Source organism: Rhinopithecus bieti, unplaced genomic scaffold (genome assembly GCF_001698545.2).
Source record: "Rhinopithecus bieti isolate Rb0 unplaced genomic scaffold, ASM169854v2 scaffold_18688, whole genome shotgun sequence".
NCBI lineage: Eukaryota > Metazoa > Chordata > Mammalia > Primates > Cercopithecidae > Rhinopithecus > Rhinopithecus bieti.
In genome coordinates, this window is record NW_016809492.1 from 789,711 (window position 1) to 804,084 (window position 14,374).

A 14,374-nucleotide genomic window follows, 5' to 3' on the forward strand; every position below is an offset into this window, starting at 1 on the left:
AGTACTTTATACATATGATCAACCCTTCCCAAATTAAAATAAATCAATACTTAGTTGGAGTTCAAACCTTACCTTGAAGCCTAACTGGGCAGCTTTAATAGCGGCAACATATCCTCCAGGACCAGAACCTATAACTGTTACATCAGCATCAACTACAATAAAAGCAAATTGATATAAAATAGTAAATTGCTTAATAGTTACCAAAAAGAGGTCTTTGGAAGAGCAAACAACCTGATACTTAAATCTCTTAAGAGTACAAATCAGCATTTTCTACATATTTTCTGCACTATTTTATTACTACTACTTGATGCTCTTTGATGCTACTGAAAAATGGCATAAATATTCAAATTTCATTTTCTGTTATCTTAAATTTCATTTTCTATTATTTTCTATTCATTATAACATACAGAAACACAACTGAGTTCTATAATACTAACATTGTATCCACTGACCTTCCTAAATTCTATTGATTTAATAACTGACAAGAATTTAGTGATACTGGAAGACAAGTATGTACGAAGCAAAGAGCCTGAGCTTTGGAATCTGACATTCTGGGCTTTAAATCTCAGCACTGCCAATGATTAGTTGTGTAAACTTGACCAAATGACTTAACCTTTCTGTAATATGGGGATGAAAACACTGCCTTCAATGATTGATGTTAGAATTAAATAAGATAATTTTATATAATGCTTTAATATTTCCAATAAATTTAAGACCTATTACCTTTTTCAGGTCCTTAACTTCTGAAATATGAGGGAAAAAACAGCTTCCACGTAATATTTAACAAATATGTTTTGAACTTGCATATTGTTATTTTTTATATACTTTAAGATAATAGGCTAACCAGAATATTCAATTAACTATTGTGGCTATTTTTCAAATAAAGATAAAAAATTGAAAATTAATTTTGATCAGTATCCTTAGGAGTGTAACAATTGTAATACTAATGTGCAAATAAGTTCAATTACTCCCATTCTTCTCAATCCAACTTCAAATAAAGTAACAATGACTTTTAAGAGTTAGGAAACAGTCTCCCTTTTCTTCCCCTTCCACTGTCCTGACAACCACAACTCGTCTAGCATTTAGCAATTTATAACACATATTCACATATATCATCATGTTTGAGTCTCAGAATTTCCTATGAGGAAGATAAAGATGTCATAAATAAGACATTTCACAGAAGAAACAAGAAGTTCAGAGAGGTCAATTAACTTGTCTAAGGTTAACTGGCAAGTGAACTGCAGAGACAAACTAAGCTTTTTGACTCTACTTCCAGTAGTCTTTCCATTATTCAATACTATTCTATTCCTCAGTTTTAACCATCATAAGCTAAAATCCCAGAGAGCAATAATTAAGCTTTATAATCACTACCTAAGTGACCTTAGGTGAGTAATTTAACCTGCCTCATCTTTGTTTCCATACCTGGCAAAAGAAAGACCACAAAAAAATCTACTTCATAGAATAAAATAATGTATGTAATAATTTAGCGTAGTACCTCTAGCACACATAGTAAGTATTCTACACATAGTAGGTATATTCTGACCTACAAAGAATACTATTCTAATTTGTATCACCCCCTCTCCCCAAAAACACACATCCCTAGAGTAATATCGTTCAAAAACCTTTCCTGGCCTGAACAGAACCACAGAACCTCTGTGTTGGTGGATAACTAAGTTATTCAGACCAATTATCCACAAAAATCTAAGAATCCCTCCTGCTGAATAAATGAAAGTACTAGATTCTCTTTGGTTATAGCAGAAGATAACTGAGATAATACATGAAAAAATATGTACAGTCATTTCAATACACGAAAAATTGCTTCAATTTTTACTGATCCATCTGTGCTTTTTAGCCACCCTGTGTGGTTCAGATTTAGGTTCAGAGTTAAGTATCTAATAAAATGTATTTTTATTTTCAAATCTTGAACCAAGTGATAATCTACACAACATCCCTCAAATGGGTTCTAATTTTTAATTTCAGAGTAATACAAATACAAGCTACAAAACAGGTTTCTTTGCTGAATTTTTAACCTTTTCTGATTAAAAATACAAGTTTACTGAATAAATTTAAATACACTAAATCAAAAAAAAAAAAAAAAAAAACCCATCCACATTGCCATACAACCCAGAGAAAACTGTTTATAGGACCTCCCAATCTTTCCTCTAGGAAAGTTTTTATAAAAATTCAATTTTTGCCATATTTTCATATTGCTTTTCTCATTCTACATGAGCTATATTTATAACATATCATTGCTATGATTCTCCAAAACCCTTTTAATGACAATAAAACTGAATTAAATATTTTAAATTTTGAGTATATGTATTTTTGAGCATGTATCTTTAATCACTGATATGTAACAATTCTTATAGTAGGTCTATGGTACTAAAATGAAAAATAAATTTGGTTTGGAAAAGAACTGTTTTAGTAAGGTCAGGAGAAGTAAACAAGAGATAAAAGATAATAGCCAAAACCCTTGGGTTTCATTTCCCTATTCACTACGTAATCTTAGGGGTTTTCTTTTTTTTTTAAACTTCAGAAAACACCAAAAATTCAAGAGTTCCTCTCTCACTATAGATACTAGATGTAATATTCCATCACAATACCACTAAAGTGCTAAGATGCACAAAAATGAGAAAAAAGCAGACTCTTTATGTAAAGATCTGTCAAGTGAGAATACAGGAGAGTATAAGCCAGGAACAAACTTTCAAAAACAAACCAGTATTTAGGGGAAGTATACACACGTCTGCAATTTACTTTGAAATGTATCAAAAAATAAGATGGACTGATGGATAAATGGATGAGCACATATGTGGTACTGTAAACACAGAAAATGTTAATGGAAGAAAATTATGGGTGTTCAATGTAAAATTTTTACAATTTTCTAAATGTTTGTAAGTTTTCATAATAAAATGTCAGAAAAATAATCTAACCCTCACCTGTACCAAAGGATGCATACAAATGAAAGCTGACAACATACGATTCTGATTCACCCTCTCCTTGTCAAGAAGAATTTCACAGGTTAAGTCTCATACATAAAGTTAAAAAAGCAGAATACAGGCCGGGCGTGGTAGCTCATGCCTGTAATCCCAGCACTTTGGAAGGCCGAGGCAGGTGGTCACCTGAGGTCAGGAGTTTGAGACCAGCCTCCCATGGCGAAACCCCATCTCTACCAAAAATACAAAATATTAGCCAGGCGTGGTTGTGAGAGCCTGTAATCAGCTACTCGGGAGGCTGAGGCAGGAGAATCACTTGAACCCGGGAGGTGGATGTTGCAGTGAACCGAAACCGTGTCACTGCACTACTCCAGCCTGGGTAACAAGAGTGAAACTCTATCTCAGAAAAAAAAAAAAAAGGACACAGAAAAGTAGTTAAATGAAATACATCTATTTAAGGCAAGCCTGATGGAAAAATGGCAAATGACAGCTGAATAGCAATCTGTGTTTTAAGTGTCAGTGAAGTATCAGCTGATTCAAACATGGTCCTTTGGATTCTGAAATGTGTGCTCCTATCAGGTTTAAAGTATCAGGTTGATACTTTAAAAATACTGGAGTACAATAAGAGGTGACTGACTTAAACAAGGCAATTAATGTTATTAAAATTAACTCAAAGAAAAAAGGCAAGAAAAGTACTCTACAAATTCTCCAAGTGTTACATATTAGATTATTATAAGGAAAATAAGGCACCACGTTATCCAGGCTACCACTGAAATAAAGGTGTTGTGTTACAAATCAATTTTAATCATCAATATAATTATAAGATGTATCTCAAGAAGTCAGTCTGTGTAATCCCAGCTGCAGTGATTAGCGCAGCAGATTTCTAAGCATTGTTTTGGGTATTAATTTTTCAATGGGAAATGGGAATTGATTTTCAATGGGTATTGATTTTTCAATTGATTTTTCTGGGAGGCCAATGTGGGTGGATCACTTGAGGTCAGGACTTCAAGACAAGGCAGGCCAACATGGTGAAACCCTATCTCTACTAAAAATACAAAAATTAGCTGGGCATAGTGGTGCAAGCCTGTAGTCCCAGCTACTCAGGAGGCTGACGCATGAGAATCTCCTGAACCTGCGAGGCAGAAGTTGCAGTGAACCAAGATCGCACCATTGCACCCCAGCTTGCATGACAGAGCAAGACCCTGTTTCAAAAAAAAAAGTCAGTCTACAATACCTAACACTTGGGTAGTTTACAATGTGCCAGTTAGTGAGTCAGTCACGTGTACTGTCTTATGTAAGCCTCATTACATTTCTATGACATAGTTATTACTACCATTAACAGAGGAAGAAAAGGTTGAAAACAACTAAATAACTTGCATAAGGCTACACAACTAGTAAGTAATCTAGCCAGGATTCAAACAAGGTCCTCTAGATTCTGACATGTATGCTCCTACATACCATTATGTTCTATCGCCTGCCAAAACACTCAGATGATCCCATAATCTCCTGGACAATCAAGAACTTCAACTAAAATGACAAGAATATGCTTTACTATCAGAACAAAATCAAATATTTATGACTCATCAGTACCTTCAATAACCTTACAATACAGTGAGGAAAAAGAGGCACATGTCAAAATGAAGATAAAACCAGATTTTTGGCTGGGCACGGCAGCTCACGCCTGTAATACCAGCACTTCGGGAGGCCGAGGTGGGCAGATCACCTGAGGTCAGGACTTCAAGACCAGCCTGGCCAACATAGCGAAACCCCGTCTCTACTAAAATACAAAATTAGCCGGGCATGGTGGCAGGCGCCTGTAATCCCAGCTACTCGGGAGGCTGAGGCAGGAGAATTGCTTGAACCTGGGAGGCGGAGGTTATAGTGAGCCAAGATTGTGCCATTGCACTCCAGTCTAGGAGACAAGAGCGAGACTTCGTCTTAGGTAAAAAAAAAAAAAACAAACCCAGATTTTTAAAAAGAAAAATTAAACAGGAAAAGAGATGTCATACAGCAATAATCATTAATTACCAAATGTACTGAATATAAGAGCTACTTGGTAAGGTTTATTTGCTGACATTTTGTTGAGGGGTAAGGGAAGTTGTTTTTACATTGTCAATGGCCTTATTCTCCAGTCTTTTTCAGTAACCTCCTCCCATAGTGAATACTCTATACTTGTTATCACCCAAAACTGTTCAGCCTCTGAAATCAACACTCCACTTTCTGGTCATAACCTCCTGGTCCCTAAAGAAGAAATACAGTAAAGAAAGAAATGATCTGAAGTAAAACAAACCTGGGTTCCAAACTCTACCCTGGCTAAGTTCTTGGGCCAATTACTCAATCTCTCTGGGCTTTGATATAACATGGGGATAATAGTAAGGATGACACCTGCAGCCTATGGTTGTGAGGATCAGAGAGTACGCATGTTAAGATCCTAAGAAGGTGCCAGGTGCATACTGGTCACTCAGTGTTACTCCCCTTCTCAGATCCACCTCCAAACTTCAGTCCGGCAGCCTCTAGTCTCATTCACATCCTCCATTTTAGTCTACCCAGTGCTACCACAGAGCTAAAACCCAAATCAGATGTTATTCTCTTTGTTGTTATGCTTTACTAGTTCCCCAATCTCTTGTTAGATAAAGCCCATGTTCCTAAGTACAACATCCAAATTCCTTCAGTAACTATTTCTCCAGCCTCATCTCCTACCACGTTCTGTTTACTCACCAATACCATGCAGTTTAAGCCTCAGTAACAGTGAATTACTACTCTTAGCCTACATGCATAGAATTATGCTGGTCTATGTACGATCTGTTCCATCTACCTAGAAATAAACACTAACAGCATGCATTTCACATTACAAACACTACTTTAAGCTCTTGGAGGGGTGTGCCTGCACATGCTGTGTCGTGTGTGTGTATACATAAATGACATAGCCCTAGTTCTTATAGTCTAAATAGGAAAAGAAAAAAAATTACAGTAAAAGGTCCAACCTGTAACCAGAGTTACTCTCAACCTTTTCAGCTATCAACATAATTCCTTAGGAAAGAATTATGTGATCATTCCCAATCCATATATATATAGATGTCATTACTCCCTATGCTTAGTCTGTGGACCCCTGTCACAATTATGTGTTGGATGTTTGTCTCCCCCAACTAAATTGTAAGCTCTATAAAAGCTGGGTCTTGTCCGTCTTGCTCACTGCTGTATTCCAGTAGTTAGCCCAGTGACTAACACATAGTAGATATTAGTATCTGTCGAAATAATAAAAGAATGAATGAATGAGTGAACATGAGTGATATAAGTGCTACAAGTTTGATTAAGTGCTGTCATGAAATAAAAGGTCACATCAACAGCAACACACACAACTTTGCAAATTCTGATGAACCTGGTTCATTAGGCTATTCAGACATCTCTCAGATGTTGTAACCGAGACTGTATCATAATACGATTTGAACTTCTCAGGAGAGTCAATCAATACTCATGTAAAGAAGAAAACTGAATAAAACATTAACAGTGCAGGCTCTGAAGTCAAAAGGATTCTCCCAGCTCTGTCATTTCCTAGTTGAAAAACCTAACTCTTCCATCTATAAAATGGGGAGAACAGCAGCACATAGGTAGTAGAAAGGCCATGAGGATTAAGTCTGTGCCCAAGACAGAGTTAAGCCCTTAGTGCATCAGTTAATATTATTATTGTTGTAGCTGGATACTTACTTTGTACAAGACACCATACCAGATGCTTTGCCATAGAGCAGTAACTAAAAAGACCTGGCCCAGGGTTCATTCATTCAATAAATATGTACTGATTACCTACTGTATCACTTTAGGTACTAAACAAAAGAGTCACACACAGTTCCTGCCCTGATGAAGTTTGCATTCCTGAGGAAAAGACAGTAAGCACATACCTCAGACAAATACAAGCATGTGTGTAAAATGCTTGTTACTGCATCCACTCAAAGCTTTTACACACTTTACATACATGGGTACTAAGTGATTCATGATTTACTAAATGTCAAGGGATCCCCAAACTGATCGTGGAACGCTCATCCTCATTCCACTAAAATCCTGCCTGGTAAATAGAAGGCACTGAATAATCTTTGTTGACTGATTCTAAAGGTATAGAGTTAGCTATGAAAAACATCCTTTAGAAATGAAAATCTAACATCTCTCCTGTTATGTGAGTTGAGAAAATGAGATTCCCATTTAACAAGAGACAAAGTGTATAAGAGGTCCAACTTTTCCCCTCATCATCATACTAGCTTTTTTTTAAAAAGGATTTCTTGACCTGTTTAAAGCTAGGATAAATCACTCACTCACTGTTGGTCATGGGTGACTAGAATCCTCCCCCTTCCTCTAGAAATAAAATATCCAAAATGATAATGGCTGGATAACAGTTGAGGATACAGGATTAAATTACTTCACAGAATGCAGGGAGACTGACAGTCACAGTTCCCCCAGACAATGATTTCTATAATTGAAGCTTTAAGACATTCGATTTTACTTATAATCCATATAGGTGAATTCAGTAAATGTCAAAACAGTTCATTTCAAATAATCAATATCCTTGGTACTGACAGGTCAAAATACTTCAATATAATCCTATTAATTTTCTGTTTTAAATAATTAAAAAAAAAACACACACATATCCTTTACAGGAACTTCAAAAATATAAAAAAAGTATACAGGAGAAAATTCCATGATCCATAGCTTCCTTTTAAGGTACATCCTGCTAATCTTTAAAACATGCTTTTGATAAACCCATGAAGACTTTCATTCAGGATGTCAAGAAAGTCATCTCATCATTCTAAACAGTGTTAAAATAACCAATACAACCTCACTCAATGGACAAAATTAACTTTTTAAATGTAAACATATGAAATTGCTGCCCTGCTCAAAACCTTTGTTTCCCATACTTGGAGTATGATCCAAACTACTAGGCCTGGCTTATAAGGCACTCCATGATCTGTCTCCTGCCTACCTCTCTGATTTTACATTCTATGGGTTTCTGTTCCAGCCACACCAGCCTTCTTGCTATTCCTTAAACTTCACAAGCTAAGTTCCACCTCAGACCTTTCTCAGTGTTGTTTCCCTCTGCCTGAAGTAACCTCAATCCCTCACTTCACTCAGGACCCTGCCCAGATATCATCTCCTCAGAAAGGCCTTTCCTGACACTGGATCTAAAATTATCTCTCTTCCTCCCTATCACCTCCTTTAATTGTCAGTTACTTCCCAAAATATTTATCCATTACTTATATATTGTTTGTCTTTTATCACCAAATTACAAGTTTCACAAGAGCAGGGTTTTACCTTGTTCACCGCCTGGAACACACTAGTTCAGCACACAAATGAATAAATACATAAACAAATGAACTATAAGACACTTAACATAAGTTATTCCAATATTCACTTGCTTTTACATTGAAACAGAAACGAACTGTCAACTAATGTGATGAAAAAAATATTTTACTTAAGTACTTACTCGGCTGATCTGCGTAAGTTCTCAGAGGCCCTGCAGAAAGTCCCTGTAGGCCATGAGATATTCGATTGAAATGGCCCCTCTAGAAAAAGAAAATGTTCCTATTATGTAAGATATGAATTCAAAACATAGAACTACTTAAGGCTGATGAAAACAGAACAATTTTTGGCAAATGTATCAAGCAAGGATTATTAGTGTATCTTCCATTGCCACACAGAAGTTACAGATCAATTTCCCCTCTTTGACGATAACTAATCATCTATACTTTTCAGTCTCAGCTTGCCACACCCATCTTTTTATTATGAACAGTCAACAAACCATCTCATACTTAATTTTAAAAATGTATTCAATGGTATTTTTATTCAATCTTCAGAAAACATGGCTAATTATTAGTGCCAGGGATCATTTTAATGTCATAAAGCTCTGAGCCGGCCGTGGTGGCTCACGCCTGTAATCTCAACACTTTGGGAGGCTGAAGTGGGCGGATCACCTGAGGTCAGGAGTTCCAGACCAGCATGGCCAACATGGTGAAGCCCCATCTCTACTAAAAATACAAGAAAATTTGCCAGGTGTAGTGGCGGGCGCCTGTAAACCCAGCTACTCGGGAGGCCGAGGCAGGAGAATCGCTTGAAACCGGGAGGTGGAGGATGCAGTGAACTGAGATCGCGCCATTGCACTCCAGCCTGTACGTCAGAGTGAGACTCCGTCTCAAAATAAATAAATAAATAAGGCTCTGAAAGTTCTAACTTAAATACTTGAATAATCTATACATGATAATACTTTTACCTGTAATTTTTGTTTCCTAACTCTAAGCTAGCATGTATATATAGTCCATATTTACTTAGAACCATCTATGAAGATGTTCCTGAGCCATCAACTAGGAACAGCAAATTAGACAAGGTAACTTAGGAAAATGCACCAAGTAATGTACTTACGTTCTGGAGCTACTACAGTTTGATAAAATGCATCATCATCTCCCTAATCTCTATATATGGATGGCAACCATTTCCTAAGGGCAATGAGGCAGAAAGAAAGAAAGCAAACAGCCCCTGCTCCTATCACAGTGGGCAAATGGGCGGCAGTGACAAAACTATTCCAAGGCAACTCTTAACACTTGAGGTCAGGACAGCAAACCCAAAGAGCAGCCGATTGTCAATCTTAGAGTTTTAGTCCCACCTCCGCCGCTCCCTAAAAGCATGACTTACAGAACGTTACATTAACTTTTGGGAACGTAGGTTCCTCATCTCTGAAACAAAGGGGTTTGATCGCTATATTATTTTTGAGGTCTCAACCAATATAGTACCCGGCCACGGTGCCACATACACACAGTTTGGCTGTGGCTGGTAGGCAGGTTAAAAAGGAAAGTTGTTCTGATAACCTGCTGCAATTAAAGATTTAAGTATCCAGGAAGACCTGAGAGACGGCAATGAACACCAGCTGAAAGCTGCCAACACTGACAAGACCTTAGGAGAATTCCGAGGGTTTTTTGTTGGAGCTGACTGGGTCTGAACCATTCAAGAAGTGACCCCAAGGTTACCTGCCCACTGCATAAAATGAGGCCACTCAGGGGTCTGAATTAGGATGAGAAAAAGGCAGATTGTATGAAGAGCCAAACTACACGGGACGTGAGTGGCTTACACTTCCTCCAAGGTAGAGGCCTCTGTGTGACCGGGATGGCCCTCGGCCCAGGCTTGGGGGTGTGGCATGTGTGACCGCCGGCCGTCACACAACCTGAAAGGACTCGCCACAGCCTGGGCCCAGGCCCGTCCCTCGCCTGCTGCCGCCGCAGCATGAGCTGCTACCTCGGAGCCTACGGCCGGGCTGAGCCGGGGCCAGGGGTGGTGCGGGCCAGGCGCCTGGGCTCCGCCAGGCCAACAGGCTTAGGCCGCGTACCGGACCCACTGAACGGGACCTTCCGTGCCTCTGGCTCAGCACGACCCCATCTACTCGGCCCTCACCTTGGCCAAGGAGCAGTACACACGACTCCAGCTCTGCATATTTCCGCCGTATTTTCCTTTCCGCCAACGCTTTCACCTCCGCTGGGCGCCTCCGCCGCTTCGCCAAGGTCTCCCCGCCCTGCGCATGCACAGGCGCAGTTACGTTTTCGCCCGGGAGCAGCGCGATTGGCCTGCGCGTTCTACCGTAAGAGGTGTTCCTGTCAGGCTAGGCGTCGTACGCTGTCGTAAGGAGCGTAGTGCTTTGTCGCAGCGGGGGTGGTGGTGGGAAAGCTTTAGGGGCTGGTGTCAAAATGTCGAGCTGCAATGTATTCTTATATTTGGAAGATGAAATAAACAAAACTATCGTTTGCCTAATGCACACTACAGACAGTAAAGCGTGACAAGTTTGACAAGCTCTTGGTTGTGCTAGGCATTCCTCGGCAGTTTCTACAGAGATTTCATCCTTGCAACAACCATATGGAGTATTACTAGTATTTCCATTTCTTGGATGAGGCCCAGAGAGGTTAAACATTGACCCCAAGGTCTTGAAAAGGAGAGGTAACTGCAGCCCCAAGGCCAAAATCTTTGGTCTTAACTACTGCTTTATACTCGCTCCCCTCAAGTGCCATATAAGGGGTGGGGCTACAGATTTTGGCATCGCCAGCATCCTGCTCTAATTAGCTAACTGACAACACGTAGAAAACACACTACCTTATATTTCTTTGATTGAGAAACACATCTCCCCGGTAAAACAGAGTGGGATGGTGGATGAGATTTTAGGTTTTGAGAGATAATCGGTTGAAAGGGTTGAAAAACATTGTCTTCAAGATTGAGCACGAAAGTCTAAGGTCTGATTCTTGCCTTCCGTAACTCTACATAGTGTGAATAAACTTAATTCTACATTTATTGAAAGTCTACCACCCAGGCCTTGTGCTGGGCCAAACACTGGTTAGAAATTACTGCCTATCTATGTTCAGGTTTAGATATGAATAATATTTAGTGTTTGTTATAGAGACGGCATTGCTGGCAGCTCTGTACTGTGACAGGGTCCCAGGCTCCTTTTATCTCATGACTCTGCCATCATCAGAGCTTGCCTTGCATCTTTCATTCAAGATGGCTGCTCAAGTTTCTACAGTCATATCCCCTCATTCCATCTGATAACAAAGCCACACCTAGCTGCAAGGGGATCTGCGAAACATAGTCTTGTCAGCTGAGTGCCTACCTAAAATTGTATTAATAAGCAAGATAAGATGAAGAGATATTGGGGGACAGTGAGTAGCCTCTACCACACAGATGAGGAGAATTGTCTCCTCTCCAGCTTCATGGCAGTTTTTGACATCTGGTCTAGGAGTTATTGTTCCATATGCACCAAATCTCACAGTTATTTCCTGAACTTTCTGGGGCTTTGTCCCCTACTCCCTTGTCCAAAATTACAATATCGTATTTTAATTTTTTAAAAATGAAACACTTCCATCCCTTCCAGCTGTCATTCACAAAGCCTAGGAGCTCAACCTACTATGAGGTTGGCTCTATGAGTGAGGCAAGAAATAGATTCGTTACTGCACTCACTATATTCCTCCACATTCCTCCTCATCTCTTCTGCCAACTATACCTCTTCTCCTCTCAGCTAGAACAAAAGCCACAATGCATATAAATTAATGCAAACACACTGGGGGTGGAGGGAGAGATGTCAACAATGGACAGCCCACACTTGCAGTGTTTGTATTCCAACTAAGGAATATAACCAGAAATTGAACCATACTTATTTTGCTAACTTGATTTTTTTCACTTAAAACTCTCATGAGCAACTTTCCATGTTCATATTGGCCTACAACATTAGTTCTAATGACTAATAAGGATTTTGGGACATACCCATTTAACTATATTTTATTATTAGATATGTAAGCCATTACCAATTTTTCAATGTCATGGTTGAAAATCACCTGAGGTCAGGAGTTCGAGACCAGTTTGGCCAACATGGCAAAACCCCATCTCTACTAAAAATACAAAAATTAGCAGGGTGTGGTGGCATGCGCCTGTAATCCCAGCTACCCAGAAGGCTGAGGCAGGAGAATTGCTGGAATCTGGGAGGCAGAGGCTTCAGTGAGCCAAGATTGCGCCACTGCACTCCAGCCTGGGCAATAGAGCAAGACTCCGTCTCAAAAAAAACCTATCCTTAGCTCCTTAACTTTCTGGTCTTTTCACCGTACATTTGCATTTTGGCCACCTTATCCATTTCCATGGCTTTAGCACCTGCCTACATACACTAATACATAACTTCTAAATCCTTATCTCCAGTCTTTTTAGAATTTTTTTTTTTTTTGTAGAAACAGGGTCTCATTTTGTTGCCTCAGTTTCCCAAAGTGCTGCAATTACAGGCACGAGGCACTGCGCCTAGCCCTTATCTTCAGTCTTTACTTCTCTCCTGATCTCCAGTTGCATATTTTCTCTGTTTTTCTTTTCTTCTTCTTTTTTTTATCTTTTATCTTTTTTTTTTTATGTGTGTATGTGACAGGGTTTCACTCTGTTGCCCAATCAGGAGTGCAGTGGAATGATCTCAGCTCCCTGCAGCATCAACCTCCTGGGCTCAAGTAGTCCTCCTGACTCAGCCTCCCATGTAGCCGGGACTACAAGTGCACACCCAATACCCAGCGAATTTTTTAATTTATTTTGGTAGAGACAAGGTCTCACTATGTTACCCAGGTTGGTCTTGAACTCCTGAGCTCAAGCAATCCTTTCACCTTGCCCTCCCAATGTGCTAGGATTACAGATGTGAGCCACTGCACCTGGCCTCAACTGCATATTTTCAACTGTCTACCGAATATGTCTAACGGTTATCTCAGTTTCAATTATCTAACATCTTAATATAAAATACATATGTTTTTCATTATGATTAATGATACCTCTAAAATGCCTATCATCCATATGAAAGATTTTGTAGCCATTCTCAACTCCTCTCTTTATTCCAGTGTCTAACTGGCCACTGCTTTAGTTACATTCTCCTAGAAGCAGACCCAGAAACAAGAATTTGAATGTAAGGAGTTTATTTGATAAATGATGCAAGGAAGCACAGTTGGAGATGGAAAAGGGATGGAAACTATTTCAGATACATTAATTAGTAGACTATTACTGTGGGCAATTGGGGCTCAGACTCACTGGAGGCCTCTGGGAGACAGCATAGAGCATGCTCAGAGTTGCCCTACCCAATCTATATCCATCAACTTCCATCAGTCCTTGAGTGAAAACTGATTCCAGGGACTTAACTCTCTACAATTCTCACCTGTCCTGTAAGTGCACAGAGTTAGTACCAGCAGCCAGAGAAATCTCCCAGGCAAAGAATTTCTGATGCTTGCAGTAGAAATGCTTTGAGTGCAGAAATGCTTTGAGTGCAGAAATGCTTTGAATGCAGAGGAGAAGTGAATGCTAAGAGTTTACAGGGGAGACACCCACAAGATCTGTGATAATCACCAAGTCCTATCAATTCTGAATGTGAGAATGAGAGTGAAGGAATCATTGAGATGGCTCCAGAGTTGCTAGCTTAGACAGCTGGTAGAGAGTGAAACCAATGCAGAAATAGGCAACACAGGAGAAAGAGCAGCCTTGGAGAAAGATAATGAGTTGTGTTTTTTTTTAATCTGAGATACCAGCTGGATATCTGAGCGAAGAAAAGTTACTGGAGCACAATTTTAGAGCTTGCAAACTCCAGATGTGGACTTGGAAATTTGCTGGCATGTCGATACATATAGGAATAGATGAATTCATTAAGGATAGCATGTTTTAAAAAAAAAAAAAAAACATCATGAGGGAGCGTGAACAGGAGCTGAAAATGGTATGTCTGATACAGTGTAGGTCGTGGGGCCAGTCCAGGCTGGAGCATAGTGCCGTGAGTATAGGCTTCTCGCTCACACGGTGTTTAGTAGTTTCTTCTTGAGCCAATGCATGTATTACAGCAGCAGGCTTCTTTGTGCTTTCTCATCATAGTAACGTACTACTTGTAAATACATTTTTCCATTTTCTGTTTTTTTTTGTGTTTTTGA

The 14,374-nt window shown here is 39.4% G+C and overlaps 1 protein-coding gene across 1 annotated transcript in view; it reads right to left on the reverse strand.

Annotated features, from left to right (window-relative positions):
• The window catches only part of DLD (dihydrolipoamide dehydrogenase), a 30,258-nt gene extending 19,828 nt beyond the window's left edge, over nt 1-10,430 (reverse strand). The window contains 3 exon segments of the mRNA XM_017889570.1: nt 73-152; nt 8,404-8,482; nt 10,359-10,430. Of these exon segments, the coding sequence (XP_017745059.1) occupies nt 73-152; nt 8,404-8,482; nt 10,359-10,397 (198 nt within the window). The 5' untranslated portion in view covers nt 10,398-10,430.
• Nucleotides 10,431-14,374: the final 3,944 nt, after the last annotated feature.